General features: G+C 46.2%; 1 protein-coding gene across 2 annotated transcripts in view; it reads right to left on the minus strand.

Moving 5' to 3' along the window:
- Window positions 1-322: 322 nt before the first annotated feature.
- The window catches only part of LOC309450129 (tetraspanin-15-like), a 76,096-nt gene continuing 50,099 nt past the window's right edge, over window positions 323-26,319 (minus strand). For both annotated transcript variants that reach the window (XM_082072795.1, XM_082072794.1), the window contains 6 exons: window positions 22,500-22,574; window positions 19,715-19,810; window positions 15,607-15,720; window positions 10,972-11,025; window positions 10,323-10,439; window positions 323-812 (listed from right to left, as the gene is read on the minus strand). In XM_082072795.1, coding sequence (XP_081928921.1) covers window positions 579-812; window positions 10,323-10,439; window positions 10,972-11,025; window positions 15,607-15,720; window positions 19,715-19,810; window positions 22,500-22,574 — 690 coding nt within the window. In that variant the 3' untranslated portion in view covers window positions 323-578. The remainder of the gene's footprint in view (window positions 813-10,322; window positions 10,440-10,971; window positions 11,026-15,606; window positions 15,721-19,714; window positions 19,811-22,499; window positions 22,575-26,319) is intronic.

Raw genomic sequence — 26,319 nt, forward strand, 5'->3', positions numbered from 1 at the left:
TGGGGATAAAAACTGAAGCCACAGGTCACAGGGAAGAGCTGGAAAACTTCAGATAGTGGGTTTTCCTTGTCCAAACAACCGTCTTGCTGCAGGTTGTGCCTCCCTGGGGATTTTAACCCTGGAAAAGCTCTGCAGAGCAATCTGCTCCGGTTTTTGCCTTTAGTTGTGATTTTCTGGGGGCTGGGCACATATGGGGATCTACCATAAAATGACAATTTTTCAGGAGATCGGGTTAAATATAATTATAAAGATACCTCAAAGCGCAATGACAATGGTGCTACTTCCCTCCCCATGGTCTGACTGGCACGCAGCAAGCAGAAGCAACTTTGCAAAACACAACATAATTCACATTTATTCCGTAAAAAAACCCAAACTAATAAGATGTACAAACACTTCAAAATGTCAAAATAGCACAAAAGAGCCCAGGGAGCTCATGTGCCCGCACAGTACGTTGTATTTTTTCTAACCCTTCCAGTGTCAATTTGCAGTTTCCCCCAAAGTACCTCCTGACCCTGAGAAGATAAAACATGTTATTTCCATGTTTGACGCCCTAAGAGATTCGCTCTTTTCGGTCCTTCTCACACTTTGCTGCGGTGGGCGGTCCCTTCCTCTTCATCCTCCTCATCGTCGGCGCTGACAGGGACGTAACCCCCTTCCCTGGGCAGGCACCAGCACCAGCCCGCGCCGCTCAGGTCCAGCGCCCCGAAACTCAAATCCCGCGTCTCCAGGATCCTGAAGTCGACAGCGTCCAGCTTGGCGTAGATCTCGTCGAGCTTCTGCCAATACAGCCAAGCCATCACGAGGCCGATCGCCTGCAAAATAACGATTAAAAGCGTTATTGGTCACGTCATCCCGTCCCCAAGGGATTTTCACAGCTGTGAGCTCAACTTCCAAATGTGGCTCCGAGAAAAGAGAGCGAGAATCAGTAAAAATTTGCCAAAGCAACAGGCTCGTTGCTAAACTCATTAACGGTCACGTCTGTCTGGTGATTTGTCACATCAGCCCGGACAGCGGGACATGGGTTAGATGGGCATCACCACGAGCATCGTGAAGAAAGAGGCGGAGATCCGGGCTCTGCTAAAATTAGGGTATTGCTGCAAGCGCGGTGCCACGCGAGTTATCGCCCATCGCCCTGCTGGCCGGCGGGGAACTAAAAATAAGCTTTAAATCTTCAGCAGAACTAAAAAAAAAGGCATTTTCACCAGCAAAAGATGTCAAGCGCATTGCTTTGATTTCAGCTGACGTCTCCTTCGCAGCGGCTACAACGATGAGGTGATAAAGTCGTCGTCAGGAGCTATTTATTCACAGACCAGGAGCTATTCACAGACCAGGCGCTGATGAGGGACGTGGTGACAATCAGAGCACTGGTGACAATCAGGGCGTTGGGATGATGATAATCAGAGCATTGGGACGGCGACAATCAGAACACTTTCAGCACAAGCTACATATTTTGTACTAACCCTTTACCCAGCTTGACTACTGATCCTTAAAAGTCAGGTTTATAAGCCCCAGATGCTTCGGGATATCGCGGCGTTGGCACCGGGATACAAACCGCAGCTTTATAGATATTTTCAATGCATGAGAGGGGATGGAGAAGGATGAGAGCATCTTGAGCCTTGGGGCTTTTCCTATCATTTCTGAGGCTCATAGTTAATGTTTTTTTTTCTGCATATTCTTTCCTTGCAACAAAAAGTCAATAACTAACTCAGCTGCACCTGTACCATCCATCAGCTGGAACCTCCCGTGCTGTTGCGGCACATTGGTTTTAAAGCTGAAAAATACTATTAATCATTTCTCTAGCTCCTAATCGATCCATTAAGCGAAAGATATATGGGGGTAAGAGCAAAGGGTTGTAATGCACCTTAAATTAGGGACTATTTTATCCCATAGTGGAAAGTGTTTGCTCAGAGGAGGCTGCAGGAAACAGAGGCAAAAACTCCATAGGGAAAAAAATCAGATAAATTTGCTGAAAGCAAACGGGCAAACACAAACATCACTGGGTTTGTTAATTTGCTTTTTGGAGATGAAGAAAGTTGCTGCCATCCCCACGAGCAGCCTGTGCCTCACACAGAACCTGCCCCAAACCAGCTTGATATTTATATTTCCTTCTCAAATTAACCCAGAGGTGGGTGCTGAGGGGACCCCCCAGATCGACAAGGCAGAAGGAGCAGAAAATCACGTCCCAACATGGAGAACCCTTCCCCGAACTCCTCAGCTGGGGCTTGTCCCCGTCCCACCTTCCCGATTTCACCCACCGATCTGCAAAGAGCACTCTGCTCATTCGGCATTCCAGCTAATTACTGATAATCGGACTAATCACCTAAAGAATAAATGAGGAAGCAGCGTGGTTACGGCCAGTGGGGCTTTCCTGTTTGTGGGAATTACAGAAATGCTGGATTCGCGCCGTTAGGGAAAGATGACTATGGATGCTGAAAGAAAAATCAAGTTCTGGAAACATCTCAGCATCTCCTTTTGTTATGAAATGACCCAAAAATCAGGTTGTCTGATAGCCCCAGTAACTTCGGCGTCTGTATCTGCCCTCAGAATATTCCCTGCTGTGCTGCGGATCATTGAAGCATCTCAGCGGGCAGCTCCTTCCCCAGCACTTGGAAAACTATTTCATTCTGTATACGGAGACGCATTCATCTCTGATTCAACCTGCGCGAGACGTGTTCGCTCCCCGAGAACGTGCGCAATGCCAAAATCAGACTCGGTTGTGTTCGGCGGAGATGCAAAAAATAACAAAATCAAAGATTTTTTCATGGAAATGCCAAAGAATCACAGAATCACAGAATGTCAGGGTTTGGAAGGGACCTGGAAAGCTCATCCAGTGCAATCCCCCCATGGAGCAGGAACACCCAGCTGAGGTTACACAGGAAGGTGTCCAGGCGGGTTGGAATGTCTGCACAGAAGGAGACTCCACAACCCCCTGGGCAGCCTGGGCCAGGCTCTGCCACCCTCACCAGGAACAAGTTTCTTCTCAAATTTAAGTGGAACCTCCTGTGTTCCAGTTTGAACCCATTACCCCTTGTCCTGTCATTGGTTGTCACCGAGAAGAGCCTGGCTCCATCCTCCTGACACTCCCCCTTTAGATATCTGTGAACATGAATGAGTCCCCCCTCAGTCTCCTCTTGTCCAGCTCCAGAGCCCCAGCTCCCTCAGCCTTTCCTCACCCGGGAGATGCTCCACTCCCTTCAGCGTCTTTGTTGCCCTGCGCTGGACTCTCTGCAGCAGTTCCCTGTCCTGCTGGAACTGAGGGGCCACAACTGGACACAAGATTCCAGGTGTGGTCTCCCCAGGGCAGAGCAGAGGGGCAGGAGAACCTCTCTGACCTACTGACCACCCCCTTCTAACCCACCCCAGGTCCCATTGGCTTCCTGGCCACAAGGGCCCAGTGCTCATGGCCAGTGGGGTCCTGCTTTCTTACCCCAAATCTCCCCCCTCTTTGGTCCCCAAAAGCTGGGATGCAGGAGGACAAGTGTGGTGGGATGATGCTGCGAGACGCCTCCGTCTTTCCATGAACATCAGAGCGTCCCCCCGATGCGCATCTTGATAATAAGATTGTGCTAATCCATATTCAAGAGCAAAGCCTTTAAGTATTTAAAAGTTTTTAAATACTATTTAAACGCACGTCAAGCTTTAGCATTATTTGCTTCTATCAGGATGTCATCACTGGGCAGATTAAAATCCCGCTGGCTGAAAGGACCAAGAGCACCAAAGCCTTTGAAATGACAGTTTTTCAGGTAATCTTGTTATTTTTTCCTCCCTAAATCAAAGGGAAATTCAGAACAGATTTGTGTTTACAATCAATGGAATGCAAATAGATCCAATTCTGCAAAACCAGCCGGGTTCAGGGACATCATCCCTCCTGCTCCTCATAATGCAGCATCCACGTTAAATTGGGAATTTCTCGAACGGAATAAAATTACCCCGAGTCCTTCGCTCTCCTCTGAGTTATGAACCTCCTTCCATTCCAGCTCGCCTCGAAATTTCCTCTTTCGCTTAATGAAAACAGAACAAGCTGTCAGGAATATAGATGCGTTCAATATCTGCAGCACCAAGGGCACCATGTTTTCCCGAAGAAAAGAGGCTCCTAACACGATCGCTGATTTTACTGCGGCGCGATATGAAGGAAGGCGTTATTGCAGAGGAGCGTGTTCACAAAACGTAACAAACCAGAGGCGAAATATACTTAAAAGATGCTTTTCTCCCTGCTTTCCACTCCCTCATGATGGTATCACCGGCGAGCAAGGGTGGAACTGCTTAGGAGTTACTACTTGTGCCCATTTAAAGTTAGAAAATTGCCTTTATTCTTGTTTCTGGCTGGTGTTGAGGGTTTCATTCTGCTGCTTTCTGAGCCGTTTGCTGTGGGATTGAACTGCACAGGGTTTACATGGGGGTATGAGATCATCCTGTAGCCATTTTTACAGCACGCAAGAGCAGTTGTGTGCAGCAAATAAATCCTTTGCGTACCGAGGGAATCGATAAAGCATCCAAGGGAAATCACAATATGATTTTATCTATCCATAGAAAGATATTTTTGCAATGATAGCGCAACAGCAATTGGACTATTTGGGGTGCATTTTGCTTTGCTACTGTAATTTGGTGGCCCCCAAAGCCCTGCAGATGATATTATTTGGGAATAAGCATGCAACGTTGCACCAGGAAGGAGATAACCTATTGCTCTGTTGGTTTTTTAAAGCAGAATATCTAAATGCACAGCAAAGTAAAAAGTGGGAGGGTGTCTGCTGCCATTTCCCACCTCTCCAGCTCCTCCCAGTAGCAGCTTGAAACAAACTGGTATTTTGCACTGAAGACCAACTGCAGCTCCAGAGCTTGATCTCCAGCTCTCCCTGGAAAAGCCCGGCTTAATCACAGAATCCCAGAATGTCAGGGATTGGAAGGGACCCGGAATATTCCAGGTGTGGTCTCCCCAGGGCAGAGCAGAGGGGCAGGAGAACCTCTCTGACCTACTGACCACCCCCTTCTAACCCACCCCAGGTCCCATTGGCTTCCTGGCCACAAGGGCCCAGTGCTGGCTCATGGCTTAAGTCAGGCCCAAACCCACCACATTTAGGGTAAAGAGCTTCTACGTCTTCATTTTCAGACCAGGGATGTCTGTGAGGACCAGCCACGAATTCTCCCCATCAACCCACTCAAGCACCTACAGAAAGTGTATGTCTATCAGACAGAAAAGAAAATATCAGCACTCCAGAGCAAAAACTCGCGGGGATTTAATCTCAGACTCCCAGGGGCTGGACGATGCTTTTGAGCCACCTGGGAGGACAAGGAAATAAAACCCATTAATCACTCGCAGCTTTTCAAACCATCACTTTATCAAATATTTCATCTGTTTTTCTCCTGTCCCTACCCCAGCAAAACCACGCGGGGACACGCGGCCAGGCAAAGCAATCTGATTAGTTTTTGGTTTAAGCCCCAATTATAAATGCTCATTTAATCCTAGAAGGCTCCCAGGGGTGTCTGCAAGTCCCTGCTACTGGAAGCCCCTTGAGTTTTCTCTATATAAAACCTCAAAAAGCAAATTAAACCCTCACTTATTTAGTTCCTGAACCTGCGATTCCTTCTAGCCAATTTAGAACAGTGACACTAATTAGAGCCGGGCGCTGCGTCGTCATTAAGCTACAGGTGTTGGCCGTATATTTAATATGGGAATTTGGGCCTCTTTAATGCAACTAATGGTTATTCCTTCTCTTCTAGCACTTGAGGAAGTTAAATATATACAATATATAAAAACATACCCAAGTATTTGGGGCTACGCTCCAATTTCTGTGGTTCTGGTGCAGCGTAGAACCTTCTGCCAGACACAAACCATCTATTTCTGTCTCCCACAGAGCTGCTGTAACATTTATTCCGAGGCTTTTTAGTGCTCAGCTCCATCCTTACCAAGCCCGGCTTTGCTCACTGTCTTGTAGCAGGTCCGCTTGTTTTTTTGCATTTAATGCTTTTGCATTAAGAACAGATCTCACCAGGGCTGATCTGGCCGAGATTTAATTGCAATATCCTCGTTGCTTGTTGATTGACGGCTCGTCTGGCAAAAGGAAACACGCTCAGAGTCAGGAATATTTTTGGAAGCAAAGAATTAAAGGGCTCAAATGCTCATTTTCACATGATTATATAAGAAAAAGGTCTGGGAAAAGCGATTTTCCCTTAGGGATGTGTCTATGCATGTGTGGATGTGCCCGGTGGCTCAGTTTGGGGCCTTAGAGAGCACACAAAAGGAGCTCAGCTCCTTAAGTCGCATTTTCCCGGGCAAACAAACCTGCAAAGCTCCGTTGGGCTTTTGCTTAAACAAAGGCAAAAATCACAAGATGGAAAATAGCAACAAAACGATGCTCGAGAGCCTTCGCAGGGCGGCCGAGCCATTAACCACATTGCGCTGACAAAACCAGCTCTGGCCACGGAGAAAATAAACCATCAGCCCAACGAGGGTCTTGTGCAAGCGAAACTTTCTGCAAATAAAACCCCTTCTTGCCAAAGTCCCGTGCGCCTGGTTCCAGAGGCCTCTGCCCATTGCGTGGCTGTAAAGTTGGATTCTGCTCAATGCAAGAGCTGAATCATTTCAAGCTTTCCCTGAGCTAATCAAGTAAAAGGCAAGTATTTAACTTTTATTGGCTTTTCTTGCCATAAATTGATATTTATAGACCAGTCTCGGAGAGGTCGTGGACTGTAGATGGAAAAACCTTTTATTCTTTTCTACTACATTAAGCGCACGTCGGCTGCTGGAGAATAAACCACCTTCCAGACCCTGGAGCAACATGGGTATTAAAAAGGGAACAAAATACAAATTAATCTTGCAAGGAAAAGGGAAACTTTGGCAACATGAAGCCTTTTATGCAAGAAACGTTTAATGCGACTGTCAGCGAGAGATGAAAATGCCAACCCGCAAAACGCACCTTGCGAGTCTAATGTCGCGGGTTTGAGATTTGAAATAGTTGCTTTTCAGGATTTATACTCTTAGGAGGGAACATCGACGTCTACAATGATGCCGTGTTACTCCAGCTGCTCCCAATGTAGAGCTTTGGAGATGAAATATTCATGTGAAATGGAGGCAGCAATAATTTACCGCAGAGCCGACAGATACTAACCCTTGAGAGTGACCTTTCCAAGACTTTTTTTCCTTTTAAATTGGACTTGTGCCACTTTCTGCTTCTTTAGGATGAAGAAAAAGGGCTTGAAGAGCTTTTTTAGAACTTGTTTCTACCTGATTACAGCGGCTACACCTTCACTTTGCTCAAGAGGACAAAATCCCGTTGGAAAATGGGATGAAATCCCATCTGCAAGGACACAGGGACGGAGAAATCAGAGATATTTTCCCTGAAGTCAATATAAAAGTTGCTGTGTGGGCACGGCAAAGGGGAAAGAGCAACACATGAGGTTATTTGGCTTATTTTAACTATAAAACCATGATGTAAACTCCTCGGATAATCTTCCTAGAGGCAGAGAAGGGAGGGATGCAGCCCATATAAAACAAATTGACGTGCTTTGCTGCGCCTGCTGAAAGATCTGGGGTTGCTCCATAATTAAACACAACCGGTACGAGGCCACGACGTGAATTTGCCGTTGAGTGCCAGCAACTAAATTAAAACGTCTTCTCGAGAGTGATAGGAAATGCATCACAGCTTGGCCTCGCTCGGCAGCTTGGCTGAGGAGAAGGGCGAGGAGATGGAATTATTACCAGAGAATGAAACATAGCAGGGAAAAAAGAGAATTAAAAGGTACTCTGCAAAGGCAGGAAAATAATTGAGTCGGCGCGTTTATGCTTCGCTCTGAATGAAGTAAAGACAAATGAACACAATCGCTTCCCCGCTCCTAAAATGGGATTATGCTTATTTTTTTTCCCATTGCTTGATGGCTTATTGAAAAAAAAAGGCAGAGACGTTAATGATTTAAGAGCAATTGTAAAATGATAAGCTCCCTCTGCCTCGCACCGGCGGGGAGGGAGGTTGGTTGCCACGTGGGGATGTACCTGGGCAGGATTCTTCCCTGTCTCTTCACTTGTTAAATCAGTTTGAGACCCACCAGGACGCAGTGGATTTAGAGCTTTCCCCAAACGTGATCAGACAGACGACTGTAGACGTGAGGACGCAAAGCTGAGCAGCCCGTCCTGCGTGATGGCCAGACAAAATTTCATGGTTTCTCACATCTGAGCATGATGGAAAGAGAGAAATAATCAGCTGCTCACTGCAAACACTCTAAAACAGCCAAAACTTTTCTTGCGTCCTTGCTTCTGCACTAGAGAGCCGGTTGCTCACCCCAAATCCAAGCACAAATAGAAACAGAGAATCATTTGGTTGGAAAAGCCCCTCCAGATCATCAAGTCCAACCATAACCCACCCCTGGCACTGCCCCATGTCCTGAGAACCTCATGTCCGTCTGTCCAACCCTCCAGGGATGGTGACTCCAGCACTGCCCTGGGCAGCCTGTTCCAATGCCCCACAGCCCTTTGGGGAAGAAATTGTTCCCCACATCCAATCTCAACCTCCCCTGGCGCAACTTGAGGCCGTTTCCTCTGCTCCTGGCGCTTGTTCCTGGGGAGCAGAGCCCGACTGCCCCTGCAGAGAGCAATAATAGAATCATAAATAATAGAACAAACTCAGGCATTTGGATGACAAACACCAGCTGAGCTCAAATCCTGACCTTTGAGCCCCCGAGCTGCTCATCATCATATCCAAGGCTGAAGTTTGATCCTAAGGAAAAACAAACAACACGTTGAGGAAAACTGGGTAAAACCCAAAGCTGGACTCAGGACACGGACCACGGTCCCAACCTTCTCCCCAGAACCCTTCAAGTTTCCAACCGAGGTGGTTTGAAGCTCCAAGGAGAAGAACAAGTGCAGGACATGACAAATTGGGCCTAAGACGGGACAGGTTAATATGTTCACTCTTCCTAAAATTCAAAGAATTATCACCTCCCCATGTCAACAGTGCCAACTCTTTTCCCTTGGCTCGGCAATTGAGTGACAATATTCTCACTCATTCTGCTGGCAGATGCTGGGGACGAAGCTGTTTCTGGGCTGACAGCTCCTGGCAACACAGACGGCCATTTAGAACCTAATTCCCTCCCAAACTTGCCAGAATCAAAACCGATTTATATTTAAAACCTGGAAACCGTGAGCAGATGGGAAGAATGAGCTTCTTCATCTGAAGAGCGTTTAACGGCACGCCGGAAAAATCACAATGCTCAAAAGCACTTGATATTCATCAAGGCTCAGCAACCCTCCTCGCCAGCGCTGGTTTTGCTCCGCGTCCTTCCCAGTTAAGAGCGTCACGTTGGGTTAATGGGGAACGCAACAGGCAGCTCCCGTAATGGGCTCTCAACACCCTGCGAAGCAGATGGAAGCGGTTGTGTGTCTTACGGCACCTTCTCACCCCTCTTTTGTGCCTGTTCCTGGTGGGAACACAGCAGAAAGGCTTTGGAAAAGCATCACAAACTGCTCCCCTGCTTCGGTTTTACATTTGGACCATCTGAGAGCTCAAGAGGAAAGTCCAGCCTTTGAAAAACCAGCTCAACGCACCACATATTACCCCAGCAGCTTCTGCTTTATTCAGCCGCTATTTTCCCTTTCACTGCAAGTGGAAACACATAAAAAAATACATATAATTTCACTTCCGTTTAGATAAAAGCCCATATCTGGAAAGCATCAGCACATGCCTCCAGCAGCAAACCCAATGTTAGACCAAATGAGATAAAAAGAAGGCTCCTGTTTGCGAGTCTCAAAAGGAATTAAAAAACCCAATCAAATCAACCGTAAATCTCCGAAGTTTTGTCAAAAATGATGCTGGAAAGCTCTAAGGGAGATATTCAGCTCCAGTGCTGACTGTGTTGCAAAGGGGCAGCCCCAGCTGCAACCCAAAATTTCTCTCCGTATCGAGCATCTGTGACGGAGACTTTAATTACTTGTGCCAGAACGTCACTTGGATCCTCAGGCAACATCAATGGGAAATGGATTTTATGAGGCAGAGCAAATCCTGCTAAATTTAAGATTATGGTAGGGTTTTTTTAGTTAATATTTATGCTCTATTTGAAGAGAGCTGTAAAAACAAATATAAAAGGATTCGCCATGCTAACACATGCATGACTTGCTTTTAGACGCTATTACTTGATCAATAATTAGATTTCAGGAGTGAGTTACGAGCCAGCCAGCACCACAGTCATAAACTTAATTCTGCTATGGAAACACTCTGACTTTTCCGACGCAAGACACAGATCTCTAAGTGCAAATGGAAGGGGAAAACCATTAAAAATGAATTATTTTCCTCCTTCAGCGCAGCGAGAGACGCTGAGAGGGATCTGCCACGTACCTGTGGAAGCAGCAGGGAGCAAACGATGCCCAGAGTGGCCTCGAAGTTGTCTTTGAGCCACAGCCCCACGGCGTGGATGCAGCCACGCACATGGATCACGTCGAGCAGCTCCAGGCGCTGGAACAGAGCGGAGAGAAGCGTCACAGTTTTCATTGACATATTGGGTTTTTGGGGGAGATGTTATTTCTTGCGTTCGCGCCTTCTTGCAAGTGCAGTTGCAAGAGAAGCGTTTGGGAATTGATTTGTTGGATTGGAGCCTTCCCCTGGATTTTTTGCCAAAAAAACGTCGCTGGGAGCTACGGGCCATATGCATGGAGATACTGCGGCTCGGCTGCGACACAGCCCCGCGGTCACCCCCGAAAGCCTCAAAGCACCTTCTGTCCCACCCACGGGCCTCAAAACACAGCTCAGGACCAGAATTTCCTGGGTGTGACCTAGAAAAGCCACATCAAAGCCTGCAGGGACCACCCAGATTTGTCACAACACGTTGAGATGCCAGGGAAAAGCAATACAAATGAATTTATATCCAGCTGCAGTAACAGCTGGCCTTGAGAGGGAAGAGTTTACCTGCAGATAACATGTTCATTTGAGGAGGTTTGGGGAAGGAGAAGCAAAATCTTGTGCGTACAAAGGAAAAAGCCGACGTTACCTCTTTGTCGAGCGTCCGGTATCCACACAGGGTGTTAATGACCCCTCCAGTGACCTGCGGACAGAGAATTGGCGAATAGACTTAACTCAGAGGAAGCCGAAGGGTTTAAGGTGTAAGAAATAAGAATAAAAAGGAAAGAAATAAAAGAGCCCGCCCGGACATCTTGATTCAAACCTCACTTTGCTACCGCAGGCTCCTTTTTGCCCAAATGTGATGCTGAAACCACGCATGTCAGCAAAATATTGTGGTTTTTAAATTATTTTTTAAAAGAACCTTTTCTCTTTGGTTTATGCTGTTTCAGAGGATGCTCAGGTGCCCCCAAGGCTTTTGCAGTGATTTGAGCCAGGACCAGTTTCACGTCCTGTGAGCATCGAGCAAAATGTTCCTTTGATTTTCTCCTCGTTTCATTCCGACCACCTTTTTTAACACCTTTAGTCGTGTCCCTGCTTGATAATACGGGGAATCAAATGTATTGGGCTCTCCAGAAATCAAGGGGGAATTTCCTCAAAGTATCCCAGTCCTTTGGGGAGAAATATGAGGATTTTAGACATCCCCAAAGTTTAGATCTTTGCTGACCAACAAAAACGTTTCAAGAGCTACTGCTAATGAGAGAAATTCAGGTCGAATGTTGTTATTCAGGACTTTTATAAAATAAAATAAACCAAAATCTAATGCCTCTGCTTCTGTCAGGATGGAATGCGGTACATTTTGGGTTATAAAACTGATTATTGCTCATCTTCCCCCCAAAAAAGCAAAGCCAGAGAGTAACGCCGGCACATCCTGGGAACTTTGCACCTCTTGGGATTGATCTTCTGATGTTTTTTTGGGGGTTTTTTGCCTTGTTTTATGGATCAAACAGCAGCTTCCACAACACCGTGTATTTCTAAAGGGGCCTTGTGCCCATAAAGTAATAACGTGCTGAAATGATGACACTCTCAGAAAGATGTTTTTGACGAGCAGTAAAAGCTCCTGGCCAACAAAACAAAAACATCTTGTGCTTCGGAGGCACAGAGATGAAAAAGCGAGATGTGCACATTTAGGTGTCAATTATACTTTCCTGCAAGAAATGTGAAGCTCCAACCAGACTCCAGCATAAAGCTGCAGCTTGTTCCTCCTGTAATTGGCAGGGAAATTATTCCGGCGATACCCGACCAAGAGCTGCTGTACCTACCACGTTACTCACAGCGCTGCCGAAAATCCCATTGCTTCAAGACACTGTTTATGAACTGGGCATCGTTAAGGAGATTAATTAGTCCCTGCGCATGTGAAACGTGGAGATCGGCAGCAAAACACCTGTCGGCGTTGCTGAGATTTCAGCCGGGGTTGGGACGGCGAAATGGGAAATATTCAGCGTAACAGGAATTTGCAGCGTTCTTATGGTAAATGTTGTCACCTACAGTGGTGTAAAGGAAACTACATGACCAAGGATCCGTCTATTTGGTTTACATTTTAAAATAAAACATTTTTCTTGCTAGCTTTCAGTTGTCTTGCTTTTCAGACTTGCTTTTGTGGATATCGCTGGTGAAACACCATCGTTTTCTATGGGGCTCATCGTCGGAACGCGTCCGACGGCACAAATTCATCACCATTCATTGCATTAAATAACCAAGGGTTTCTTGGTTGTCTCCAGTCCTGTCCATCTGTTTGAATAATTCCCTTGTATTTGGGACAAGTGTGGAAGACAGAAAAGTTGAGGTTTTAGCCTTGATCGACTTTTGTCAAAGTCGAAGAAAAGAAGGTCAGAACTGAATCGAAATTTCTAACAGAAAACCAGAAGCCTTTATTCTTCCAGAATGCATTTTGATGCCTTCGGGGATCACAAAAGAGCCATTTAAAACCTACCGAGGGCACTTTTTATCCAACCAGCTGCTTTTTCTCCCCCAAAATCAGTGCTGAAAGCCAGCGGTGACACTTCACAAGGGGTTCGGAGCCGCTGCGGCTGCCCGGGAGGAAGCACAAGCGTCTTAAAAACATTTAGAAAAGCACCTAGAGATAAGAATCCAACCTCACACCCTCAGGCTGGTGCATATTTGCCCATATTCATTCTTCCCGGGGAGATTTTAAGGTCTATGACCTCAGAGATGAGACTCTTGAAACTACCCCGGGCATTTTTGGGGGATGTTCGCTCTCATTAACGCAACTCAGCCTGCCCTGGAAGATGGAACGCAAAGTTCTTGGAGGCTTTTTTAACAGAAAAAGTCTTTTCTTGGAAAACAGGATGGTTTTATAGCTGTTTTTAACGACAAGTTGAAAACATCTTGCAACCAACCTCCTAATCCACGTTTCACGCTCCTTCCTTCAGCCAAGCTCGCTCCTATCGGCATCTTTTATTCTTGCCACAATATTACATTTTCAAATGATATCTTCCAGCATTTCTCTACCTAAATCTCAAAGGGTTTCTAAGAGAAAATGATGCTTCGCTCTCCTTCTTTCATCCACGGAGCCACAAATCAAGAAGAAGGACACAAGAAGGGTTTCTTGCCAGTATTATAACTGATTGATATAATAAAAAGGTTATTGAGGGCAGAGAGACCATCGTGTTCATCTCTACCCAACGCAGAAATGCTCGTACATGTGCCCGGGCGATCCCTGGTTGTTGCTTCAGCCTCACAGCCAACGCAAGATCTATTCAGCCCTCGAGTAACGTATTTTGGTGGAAAAAGGGTTTTCAGTGGGACTTGCACGTCACTAAGAACCAACCAGGTATGTCCAGAGCATCACACACAGGTACCTTCTTCATCCTGAGGTGCTTTCCCACCTTCTCAGCCCACAAGGAAAACCCCCACGACAACTTGGCAATATCAGCAAATAGCTACAAACAGAGACTTGCTGGAGCTTGCACTAAATGCAATTACAAGGGGTTTGCTCTCTTGTTTAAACTAAATTTGTATTAGTTTGTTTTATGTCGCAGGCAGCAGCGCCCTCCCAAGGGAGCTGGCTCTCCTAATCCGTTTCATGTACTATTAATATCACGTCAGGTTGATTTCTTAAGCAAAAGGGCCGTGCGGTGCCAAAAATCACGTCTCTGAAGAACGAGGCGACATCTATTTACCTCATTACTGCTCTCCGCAAGAATGGGTTTCATTTCTCAGGGAGATTTAGATGCGTTTGGTGAGGTCTCACATCCCATAAAACTGCACTGGCTGTCACAAACACATTCGTGGGCTTTAACTCTTGAAAAGAACGTCAAGGATTTACTGTGGACTTTCCCTCTTGGCCTTTGCTAGAGCATCCTCCAGATCCAGCTCAATGCAAAAAGTTGTCTTATTTCTTACCTTATTATATTAATCATCTGTGATTCTTGTATCTCTGGTACCGCCTGATGCACTTTTGTTTGCCAAATCGCCACCCAAAACCATGGGGAGTGTAAAAATACTAGAAAAAGCTCTTGACTCTCTCCAGCACATCCTCACTCATAACACAAGAGGACAACACATGAATTCCTAATTCCATCTTCAGGAGTTTTAAGATTCTTAATCAACACCCTGATTAGAGATGACAATTATTTTTGCGGCTGATTTGCAAGTCAGACTTCCACGATAATATAAAACACCGCAGATTTCCCTCTTTTTCCATTAAAAATCCACCAGCAATACCAGACTGATGAGGCAACACTGATGCTCTGGACCCCGAGGAGGTTTTGCTCCCAGGATTATGCTTAACAAATCCTTTTTAGCAGTGTTTACAGCATTTTTGGTGCAGCAACCAGGGATATTTGGGCTTTTTTTTCCCCTACCTTGGCCCAGCTTGTGGTGTTTTATCCGCAGCGTGTGTCAGGTTGATTGAGATGAGGTGGATAGTCGTATTAAACAAGACGGTGTCAGAGTGCTTAGCTCAGTCTCAGCGGAATATTTCACATGTTAGGTGGAAAAACAGGAATTTGGCAGCTCTAACAACTCCTTATCATGATACAAACATAATTAATAGCGCAGAGCTTTGGTATTTATTCAACATTAAAAATACTAAACTATAGCGTAGCCCGTATATATGTGTATATATTCCCCCTCAGTTCAGGAAAGAGATTGAAGTGCTGGAGCGGGTCCAGAGAAGAGCAACAAGACTGGGGAAGGGACTGGAACACAAGCCCTATGGGGAGAGGCTGAGGGAGCTGGGCTTGTTCAGTCTGGAGAAGAGGAGGCTTAGAGCTGAGCTCAGCACTCTCTAGAACTACCTGAAGGGCAGTTCTAGCCAAGTGGGGGTTGGGCTCTTCTCCCAGGCATCAGCAATAGGACAAGGGGCCGTGGGCTTCAACTCTGCCAGGGGAAATTGAGGCTGGAGATTAGAAAGCAATTCTGTGCAGAGAGAGTGGTCAGGCATTGGAATGGCTGCCCAGGGAGGTGCTGGACTCACCAGCCCTAGAGGTTTTTAAACTGAGATTGGACATGGCACTTAGTGCCATGATCTAGTAAACAGGCTGGAGTTGGACGTGATGATCTCTGAGGTCTTTTCCAACCCAGGCAATTCTGTATATATATATATGTGTTAGTTTCTTTAGTGTCTCACTTTGCAGGATGGCGACACAGCGTCCAAGAAACCCTATAGCGCAGAAATGTGCAATAATAACCACCCGCAAGAGGAGGTTTTGCTGAAATATTGAGTGAAATAAAGGCACTTCTTGTGGTTTGCTTGCCTTACCTTCCTGACGCAGCAGGTGTAGGGCACCCCGCACGCCAGCGGCCCGCTGCCGTTGCACCAGTGGTACTGGTTCACCGCCCAGTCCCGGTATTCATCGCCACCACAGCAAGAAAACTGCAAAAAGAAGAAGCAAAGACAATGAGATGAGCAGCTGAACCAACCTCGACACGTCCAGCTCCCCTCCAGCCATGTCCTGAATCTCTTTAAAACACCAGCGCCAAGAACCCCGATTATTTTCTGCTTTCCAGGACCCTAAATAGAAGCTGAAGACACCACGTTAAAAGAGAAAAGCGGGTGTTTAACCCCGTTTCGCCCTGTTTTCGAGGCATGCAGCAGCAATGGATGCACACACGTGTATCAGAGGCACCATTGCTTTCACGAGCCCGGGGAAGATGAGGCTCATTCAGGCTGCACTGATTTAATTACAGGTGATTAATCCATCCCGTTTGCGAGAGGCGGCTCTTCCTGCACCTCAAATTAATGTATTTCTTGGCTCTTGGTTCATCGGTGCCGTTCGACAAGATGCTAATAAGGCAGCGCAGTCTAAGAGGGATTTTTCTTCCCGTCAAGTTAAATTAGAGATCAAATGCTACAGCTACAAAGGAGAAAAAAACCTGTTTTTTTTCCCCCTTCTTTTCGCACAATGGGAAGAAAAAAATGTGTAATGAAAGTCATTTTCTGTTCTCAGCAGAACAAAAGTGGGCTTATTATATACCGACTCATCCCTTCTCTTGGTAAACAAGATTGAATCTTTATGTTTTTCGCCCAGAAAGAAAAGCCCGAAGTGGGCAGGAGGAGTGTGTGTGCTTGGGAAGACACAAAAAGACAGCTTTTCCCCCTTTTTTTAAGCACCGCACCTTCGAGAGGTGGTTTTGGGGAGAGGTTTAACCCCGTGAGCATCTCTCACAGGTTTACAACCCACAGATTTACAACTATTTGCTAACTTCCTACCTTAATTCCTCTATTGCTTTTAATCCTACCCCAGCAGTGAGGGAGAGCAAAAGTTGCCCAGAAATAGGAGAAAACCACCCAAAGGGGTGTTGGTTGTTGCTACCGACTGGATATTCTCATGCTACAAAGAAGTTTTCCATTTGCTTTTACAACCGTGCAAAAGTTGGTACAAAATCCTTATAATGAGGGTTACTCACTGCCGGGAAGCCTCACCGGAGTGTTCTCTGTGGTTTAGCTCAAACTAATGTTGTGTCTGGGCTTATTTCTCATAAGCTGAGACAGATTTTAGTGTAGGTTTTAATTTCACACGGGCTCCCAGGGCTCAGAGAAACATAACAAGCAGAAATACCAAAGAGAGCCCATGGAAAGAGGTCATATCCAAAGAGCTCTTGGTGTTGAGAACCATCACCTGCAAGATGTGGGCTCATTACAGCTAAAACCATCGCCCCCAAAGCGACACGGTGCTGAAAACTGCCTTTAATCTTCGCTGAGAAGAAAGGAGAAGGTTTGCAAGCAAACCAAGCTCCCTCCCAGCCTTCCTTTGAGTTTGGAGCTACTCGGGTTTGAGCACGAACCGCAGCTCTTTGAAATTCAAATCCTGCGCTTGGCAAAGCGGGTTGAACTTTCCTCTTCCACCTGCGCTCAGCAAATCATTAAAATAGATCCAGCGAGTCAGTGGCTTGGGGCAAATCTGGGTTTTTCAGTCCTCGGTGGCTCCGGCCTCGTGTCCTGCAAAGGGCAGGAGTTCAGCAAAGATGAGCAATAAAAACATATAAGTATTACTTTCTTTAGGGCAATTTCCTTCCATTTGTACTTGCTCACAGGCAGCCAGAGCGAATAGGTGTTGACAGGTAAAACCACGTAATTTACACCACTAGGTAATGTAAAATATGACACTTCGGACCGTAATTACTTGCTATTTTTACTGCGTGATCCTGGTTTAAGGGCGTGAAGGCAGTTGGCTGCGGTTTAAAGCAGGACTTGAGAAAGGGTTTAAGCAAAATTCAAATCCTAAGGGGCGTAGTGTGGTTTGGTCTGACCTAAATAAGCCATGTACTAGTTAGACGAGGTTTTTGATGGGGAAAATGGCAAGAAAAACCACTAATGATGACAGGCTGCTCTGAGCTTGTGCTTTATCAAAACCAAAGCAGGTCTGAGTGCAACCCTTCCCAAGTTCTCATCATTCCAAAGTGAATCAGGCTGCTCAGGTCTCAAAAAAACCCAATTTCCCTTCTCTCCAAAGCTCCTGCACTCAAGACAAAGCGACTCTGCATTTCCAGTGCTGCCTTTGCTGCTGTTCTTGGTTTGGAAATCGGACGCGACTATAAAATCTCAGACCAATGAGCTGCATGTTCTTGCAAAGCTTGAGATCAAATGTGCAGATGTTAAAGACTTGACAACGCTATAAATGGCCACAACTTCTTTTAGTACAGCGAGAAACTTTGAGATTATCATCTCCCCCTGAAAACTTTTAATAAGAAGCCAAGTGAAGAAGTAGACAGGGAAAAATGTCCTAAAAACAGGGTGAGATTATATGATAAGCCCCTGATCTTTGCTTGTTTGCAGATAGAGAAACATTTCCCGCAAATACATCTGATTTTCTGGAGATTTGTGGTTGTGATTGTGACCTCCTCGTTGGGGATGGATCCAACATCCATTTATCACTCACACACACAGGTCTGAATTACAGCGTTGTCTTAGAGAGGCTGGGGTAAAACATCCTTATCTTTCTCAGAATCCGTCGTGTGTTGAGACCTTGTGAGGGCTCCCGGGCTTATTAATGCGCTCGGCTCAGTAACGATGACTCCAAGAGTCAAAACCAGGTATTTAAGCCAAGAAAGGGGAGCGTGGAGGGCACCACCGGCCTTAAATTCCAGCTACATCAAAGAAGGAGCTTCATAGTCTCCTTTTCTTCAAAGGGAGAGATAAGATTCATGTATTTATGACGCTCCAACCCATGATGAAAAGAGAAACGAGGCTGAGGTGAGAACATTCAAAGTTCATCTGAGAGCAGCTCTGCTCTCCAAAAACAACCCAGGAGATGTGAAATCACTGCTATTTCTCTCCTAAACCTCAAGTTTTGGGATTTTTTTTCCACTTTTTTTTTTAATTCAACAAATGCTTTGAGTCAATTACAATAACACAAATAACAGATAAACCAAAGAACCTCACTCAAAACATGAACAAACCTCCATCACCCAAGCTCCCAGGAATGACTTCTCACCAGTGCTGGAAAACCAAACGATAGATTAGAGCCAAACAAGCTTTTCCAGACCAGCCACACACTTAATGATGTGGAAAATAACTTCAAATCCCCACTTCATTTGGCTTTTCCATGTACTTGGGGGGCGCATTGTTGCTTTGCCAAAGGGGAACTCATCTTGCCAGGGCTCAATGGCAGGAATTAGGAGAGTGTTTTAATTTAATTTAATATTTAGCACCTTAAACAAACTATGTGGTGTATAATATACAAAGCAGTGTATCAAAAATTTGGTTAAAAAAGAGTTGCGAGGACGGTTTTATCGACCTGCAGGTTGGTTCAAGGACAGAGGACGGATCCTGCCAAGCCCTGGCAGGCTCTGAGCGTTAGATACGGCACAAAATATTCAACCATGCACCTAAAATAATTAAAGCAGGTTATGCCAAGGCTCATATTGGATTGGATGTAGCTCTCGCCAGTCCCAGGAGCAGCTTATCTACAATTTTCCTGTCGAGTTAAGGGTTTGGCCATTGACTGATGGCACCTCAAGTGAAGGGACTTACCTAAGGGTCTTTGCAGCCCTGAAGAAGCTTTAACATGTTATGTTATTCCACCTGTGCAGGTTGGGGTAGTTATCAAAAGGTTTCCAGGCTTTAGGCACCTGTTTCCCATCAAGACTGGGAAATATAAATATCCTGGTGCAGTTCACGCCGTGGTTTGGAGCAGAAAATGCGATTTGCAGAAAAACTCACCGCAAATTCCTGCTTGGAGAGCAGGACAACACGAAACTGAGCAAAACGAGCAGGGCAAAGCAAGAAACATCGGGATATTCAAGATAGATCAAGAAAGGCATCCTAGGGATGGGGATAAACTCTGAAAATATGGGGAAAAGTAAAGCTGTTGTTTCAATGAGACACAACGTCGCTCCCCAATGCCGCCACCCCCGCAAAACCGAACCTTTTCTTGTACAAAATCCAAGATGTTCTTGAAGTCCAGGTCATCGTAATAGTGTCTGATGCCCTCTTGGATGTTGGAGTGGAAAACGGCATTCATCTGGGGATGGGAAAAAAGATAAATCACAGCTTCGACGTGGAAAAGGCACCAGGAAAATATCGCAAAATGTGAAGATTTTGTCATAGTGTCACCAGCTGTTACAAGAGTAAGAATCTAACCTGCATACCGGCACAAACCTATTTCTTAGGGCAAAATTCATTCCTTTTGAGCTCCCAGCTGTTTCTTGCATGTACAAGCAGACTCATGCACCTTTAGCCACCCAATTTTTCCCACACGCTGCGCATTAAATTTAATTATTAGTATGACTTCTTCAAAAGCTCCCTCCAGCTCTCCAATATCGTGATTTTAACCCCTGGCAGGGGGGGGTTCTGCTGCATTAGGAGGTGAAATATTCTGTGTTGCCAATACTGCGTGATTTATCAGCGGGATGAGCCACAAGCTGGAGCTGAGACCTCATCAGGGCCCCCAATCGCTCCTAATCCCAACAAATCACTCGGCAATTCCATCCTGACCCAAAAAGGGGACGGAGCGGCCCGGCTGGGGCTGCTCTCTCAGCTGTATCGCTGAGGACACTTTGACACTTTGCATTAAACACTAATTGAATTGAAAATGTATTTTACAGGCGCCTGGGAAGGTTATTAAGCGAGCGGAGGCTCAAAATGTCCTATGCTGAGCCCGGCGCGGGTTTGCAGCTTCACTCCTGACAAACTGCCAGGGAGAAATATTAATGAAGGAAAAAGGAACTTTTTTCTGAGTTAGAAGCAGGGGGAAGGGGGGAAGAAAATGTTATTTTTCATAGTTCGCTCTGACATGAAAATTAGAGGTTGGGTAAACGGGGAGAAGAACGCGAAAGAAAGAGAAATGAAGGCGCGTCAGAGCGGCAAACAAAGGCTGCACCAGCGAGGGGGGTTGGAAAACCTCAAGGAATCGCTCGGGTGGAAGTTTATTTGAACGTTCCTTCCCAGTTTGCCCAGCGCTAAGACCAACACAATGGGCAGCACTTGAATTTTACCCTTTTCTGCTTGTTTTCCCCCAGATTTTGTTGCCACCTGAGAAGATGCCGGCCTGGAGGCAGCCACTGGAATTAAATCCTGATTTTAAGGTGGGAGATAAACGTCATGGTGTTAAATCATTACATTCTGGTTATGAGACCTCTCCACTCCCTTCCCTTCAAAGACGCCAACACCGTTATCTCTGATAACCTCCAAAAACCCATTTGCATATCAATAGAGCCCATTTTAATATTCAGTAGCTTCGAGGCCACTAAATTCGTTCCTCGTTCTTGCTTATTTAATACAAAATCCAATTAAATATGTTTTTAGCAAGTTTCATAAACAAGCATTGTTCCAAATGCAGATTTGTGCTTCCAAACAATTTCAGGTCAAGTGGATTCACCGCTTGTCGGATCTCTCTTTTCTTTCTCCCTCATTGTTTGATTTTTAATTAGGTTTTGATGTTGCCCATTAAATTGAAATAAAGGGACAATTTAGGCATTAATGGTTTCTACTCATCTCCACGGTGCACTGTGTTTTTTGGAGATCGGAGGGTTTCGGAGATAGATGGAGTTGGTTGCAGCATCCAAAAGATGGTTTTGGGTCTCACCAAGCACATAACCCCAACCCCAACCTGGTTTTGGGGCTCACTGAGCACACAACTCCAACCCAAACCTGATTTTGGGGCTCACTGAACATAGAACTCCCACCCCAACCTGTTTTCGGGGCCCACCAAGCCCATAACTCCAACCCCAACCTGTTCTTGGGGTTCACTGAGCACATAACTCCAACCCCAACCTGTTCTTGGGGTTCAATGAGCACAGAACTCCAACCCCAACCTGTTCTTGGGGTTCACTGAGCACAGAACTCCAACCCCAACCTGATTTTGGGCCTCACTGAACATAGAACTCCAACCTGTTCTGGGGGCTCACCGAGCACAAAACTCCAACCCCAACCTGTTTTTGGGGCTCATCGAGCACAGAACTCCAACCCCAACCTGTTTTGGGGGCTCACCGAGCACAAAACTCCAACCCCAACCTGTTTTTGGGGCTCACCGAGCACAAAACTCCAACCCAAACCTGATTTTGGGCCTCACTGAACATAGAACTCCAACCCCAACCTGTTTTCGGGGCTCACCGAGCACAAAACTCCAACCCCAAGGGGTCTGAAAGCATCTCGCTGTTTTGCGTAGAGGGGAATCGATTTTTCGAAGCCATAAGCAGGTATTTCAGACGCTGTTCTCCTGCCTTGTGCATTCATTGAGCCAGCAGAGATTGAGATTAGCTATTTAATCGTTCAATCGATCGCAAGGGTAAGATTAAATTGGAAACGGCAGGTCTCTTCAGCAGGGGAGGGAGGCCAGAAAGCACATTGTTGGCAGCTTTTACCGTCTCACCGGCTCAGCTATAACTCAAACCTGTCCTTGCAAATGCAAGCCAGCAGTTAACGTAATTGAGGCAAGGAGTTTAATGAGTCCTCAAGAATCAAAAGAAAAAAACAATACAGCATGTTTTGGCTGAGATTCTGCATGGGGAGATGCAGCAGGAGCTCTGGGGGGTGCTGGAGATCTGTCGTGGCTTTGGAGCATGATGGGCAGCACCAAAAGAGCAAGAACAATGAAAATCTGCTGGTTTCTGGCCTTACGCTAAGAGATACTTGCGGAGTTTCGTCCCCGATGACACGCGGGGCTGTGGTTTGTCCCCATGTGGCATCCAAAGGCTCCTGGTTGCACCCACCTTGTTTTCAAAGATGATTTCGATGAATATCAGCAGCAGCTCCGTGAGGAAGATCACCAGAAGGACCCAGAAGAACTGAAAAGAGAAAGGAAAGGATTAACCCCTGCTCCAAATCGGGCTGTCAGTGAGGGAGACCCAGAAACCTGGAGCTGCTTTCAAACACTGAGAAATGAAATAATTCCATACTGAGCTCCTCAGGGAGCTGCAAACCTCTTCCAAAGGTCTCGGCCCTAAAAGCAAAAGCAGTTTGGTCCCTTGCAGAAAGGAAGGAAAGATGGATTGGAAAGAGAAACCAGATGCAATCTGGCAAAATTCTGCATGGGGAAAGAGGTTAAAAGGATGCAGGGGTGCAAACGTTATCCCTGGGTGGGTACGGGTGTTCAGCATCTCTCTGCGATGGGCGCTTGGTTGAACATCGACGTTTCCAAGCTGAGCGTCCAACGGAGGATCATCCATCCCCCAGAGTACAGACAAGAACTCACGTCTGTGCCAGAATCGATCGTGGCAACAAATTTAGGCTGGAAATCCAAGTCCTGAGGGAGCAAATGACTTAAACAAGAAGCTTTGATGCTCTTGCAGGCAACACCCATCGCTCTCCTGATGCTTTGGTCGCTGAGATGTCCCATCGGGCATCGTGTCCAACGTTGCAGAGGATGGAGAGCAAAGCTCAGCTCAGCTCACATGTCCCCAAAGCTCCATCCATCAGCGACTTGGGAGATTCACCAGCAAAAGGAAGGTGGAAAATTACCATGGTAACCAGCTAAAAATCCAAAAGCATGTTAAAAAAACCGGGGGGAGAGAGAATTTACAACCATGATATTCCCTTGGACCATGGGTTTATTAGAGCAGCCTGTTTGCAAAGGCAGGTAGCGCTGGGACCTGCATGCCCAGAAATTATTTCCCCCCCCAAAAAAAGCACCGTTGCAGCAAAAACACCATTCATGCCCCAAGTGTTGGGGTTTTTAATTAGTCACCCACCAATTAGCTTTGCACTGGGGTTCTTCGTTAAGAACCTGGTACGTGGTCCCGCTGGAGAAGCAGCGTCGTGCTCATTACCAGCTAAATCAGCTCAGAACGGGCTGGGTATAATTAGGCAGGGAATCCCATAATTAAGGAATACAATTAACAAAGCACCTGTTATCTGGTAGGCAGAGATGATCCACAAAACGCTGCATGCATTTAAGCTGATAGAAAACAGGACTGCTTTGGGAGAAGCCCAAGGAGGAGCAGTGTGAGGTTTTACAAAGCCAGGCCTAGATCTTGCAACGCTGTGGCGAAAAAGAGACATTCAATTTTGGAAAGATTTTTGTTATTCAGCCTTAGTTAAAACCCAAGGATATAAAAAATAAGCGTTCTGTTTGCTGGGGAAAAGTATGATTTTTTATCAATTGTGCTGTGAGCAGAGAGGAAAGAGCGTGACCTGAGTCCAAGCAGGGACCAGCGCTGTGGTTGTACACCAAAAAAAAACCCTAAAAATCAGCACGATGCTTCTTGCCAAATCAATGAGGCTCCTCTGAAAGCACCAACCCTGCAGCTCTTCCCAGAAACTGAGGATTTTACCCCAAAAGACCCATCGTGCAGGTTGCTGGGTGGATTTTCTGCTTTTCCTGACCATTACGCGTCACGCATCAATTTTATCCACCACTCCATTTCCTTCTTTCTGGCTTAATTTGTGCCATATGGCTTGTCGAGATCTAACAGGCAAGGATTATGCGATACAACCCAGCTTGCTCCTTGCATATTGAAATCAAAGTTGATATTTAATATCCAGGTTTGATATCAGATTTATAAACGAAGGCGGGTGCATCGTGCAAAGACCACGGGATGTTCATCACACGTGGTTGTTAGAGAAATAACCGAATGCGGCTTGAAATGAGGTTCACAGGTAGCAAAACGCACCGTTTCCAAGAGAACAAGCCCAAAAATGAGCTGAGTCCATGGGCTTTATTAATGAGGGGAAAAAGCCAGAATTAATTAGGAAGAAAGACACAGCAGGTGCTGATTGCAACTCCTTGCAGGAGGGAAACTCCAACTCAGCCCAGCTCCCCCGGACGCCGTATAATATGTAACATAACCTTAAAAAAAACACAATTTCACTTATAATTTATAGAGGATTTGCAAGAAAAGCAAATGCAAACCTGGGTCTCCAGCGCAGGTTGTGCAAGTGTATAGTTTGAGCAAAAAGCAGCTTTTCTTCCCCCAAATAAGGGCCGAACGGAGCAGGAAAACCCTCACCGGCTGCACGGGCATAGCAGAAAGTGGCAATTCTTGTTTTGTGTTCACAAGGATTGTTGTAATGCACGTTTAGGGGTGAAACTGCTGGCAATATCCCCGATCGTCCCTTTTAACTAATGGATTGCAGCCTGTTTGCCAGAGCAGGCACCAATAGGCATTTTGTTCCTTAAGAAGACACCAGCAGCAAAATAAAAGACCAAAAATCCACATTAAGCGGCGTTTTGACCCTGTGAGTTTGCGGCAGGTTCGAAATCACAAAGCAAGCCAAGAAATAAACATAAAAATCATAAAGTGAAACGGCAAGGAGCTGGTTTTTCCCCTAATTTTTGGGAGAATTCAGCGTTTGTATGGAAGTGGTGGCACATGGGCTTCACTGCTCACACCCATGAGAAGAGGGAAATACAGAAGAGAAGGGAGTGGGAAGGTCTCACCCATCACAAAGAGCAAAGCAAATATAAATTTCATGGAGAGAAACTCCCCAATAAAACCTTCATCTTGCTCTACACACCTGGATCAGGGAAAGGTTATTCAATTCTTATTAAATGAATACTCGCTGCAGCCAGTTCCCTTCACATAATCCCAGAATGTCAGGGGTTGAAGGGCCCTGGAAAGCTCATCCAGTGCAATCCCCCCATGGAGCAGGAACACCCAGATGAGGTTACACAGGAAGGTGTCCAGGCGGGTTGGAATGTCTGCACAGAAGGAGACTCCACAACCCCCTGGGCAGCCTGGGCCAGGCTCTGCCACCCTCACCAGGAAGAAGTTTCTTCTCATATTTAAGTGGAACCTCCTGTGTTCCAGTTTGAACCCATTACCCCTTGTCCTGTCACTGGTTGTCACCGAGAAGAGCCTGGCTCCATCCTCCTGACACTCCCCCTTTAGATATCTGTGAACATGAATGAGTCCCCCCTCAGTGTCCTCTTGTCCAGCTCCAGAGCCCCAGCTCCCTCAGCCTTTCCTCACCCGGGAGATGCTCCACTCCCTTCAGCATCTTTGTTGCCCTGCGCTGGACTCTCTGCAGCAGTTCCCTGTCCTGCTGGAACTGAGGGGCCACAACTGGACACAAGATTCCAGGTGTGGTCTCCCCAGGGCAGAGTAGAGGGGCAGGAGAACCTCTCTGACCTACTGACCAAAGGCAAAGGGTTTAGACCTACGAATATAAAAGCTGCGACTTGCCATCAATCTGAATTTCCCTGCTCCCAAGGTGAAAAGAAACTCATGTGATTTAATTTCTGCCCTTAAAAGGATGAATTCCCCCCATTTTGCACATGCGGGAGTTCACAGGTACCTGGGTCTTGCTGTATCTTTGTGCATCTGGAGCGGGAACTGCTCATTCCCTCTTGATAAATGGGAACAGATTGAACATACGATCAAAACATCTTTTACTTGACCTGGGAAACCACTAAATCACCCGCCTGCTGCATTTCACGTGAGCACAGGAACACTAATCCGGTCACTTTTGTCCTCTAATTGAAACTTTTCGGTAACGCTTCTAAAAGAACCGTTTCTTCCTAATGCCACGTTGGAGGTTCCTCCCACGCCGAGTGGCCTTTTCTAAGGGTTTGATTTGCTCCTGGAAGTGAAA

This window comes from Streptopelia decaocto (assembly GCF_964273445.1).
Source record: "Streptopelia decaocto genome assembly, chromosome: 25".
Classification (NCBI taxonomy): Eukaryota; Metazoa; Chordata; class Aves; order Columbiformes; family Columbidae; genus Streptopelia; species Streptopelia decaocto.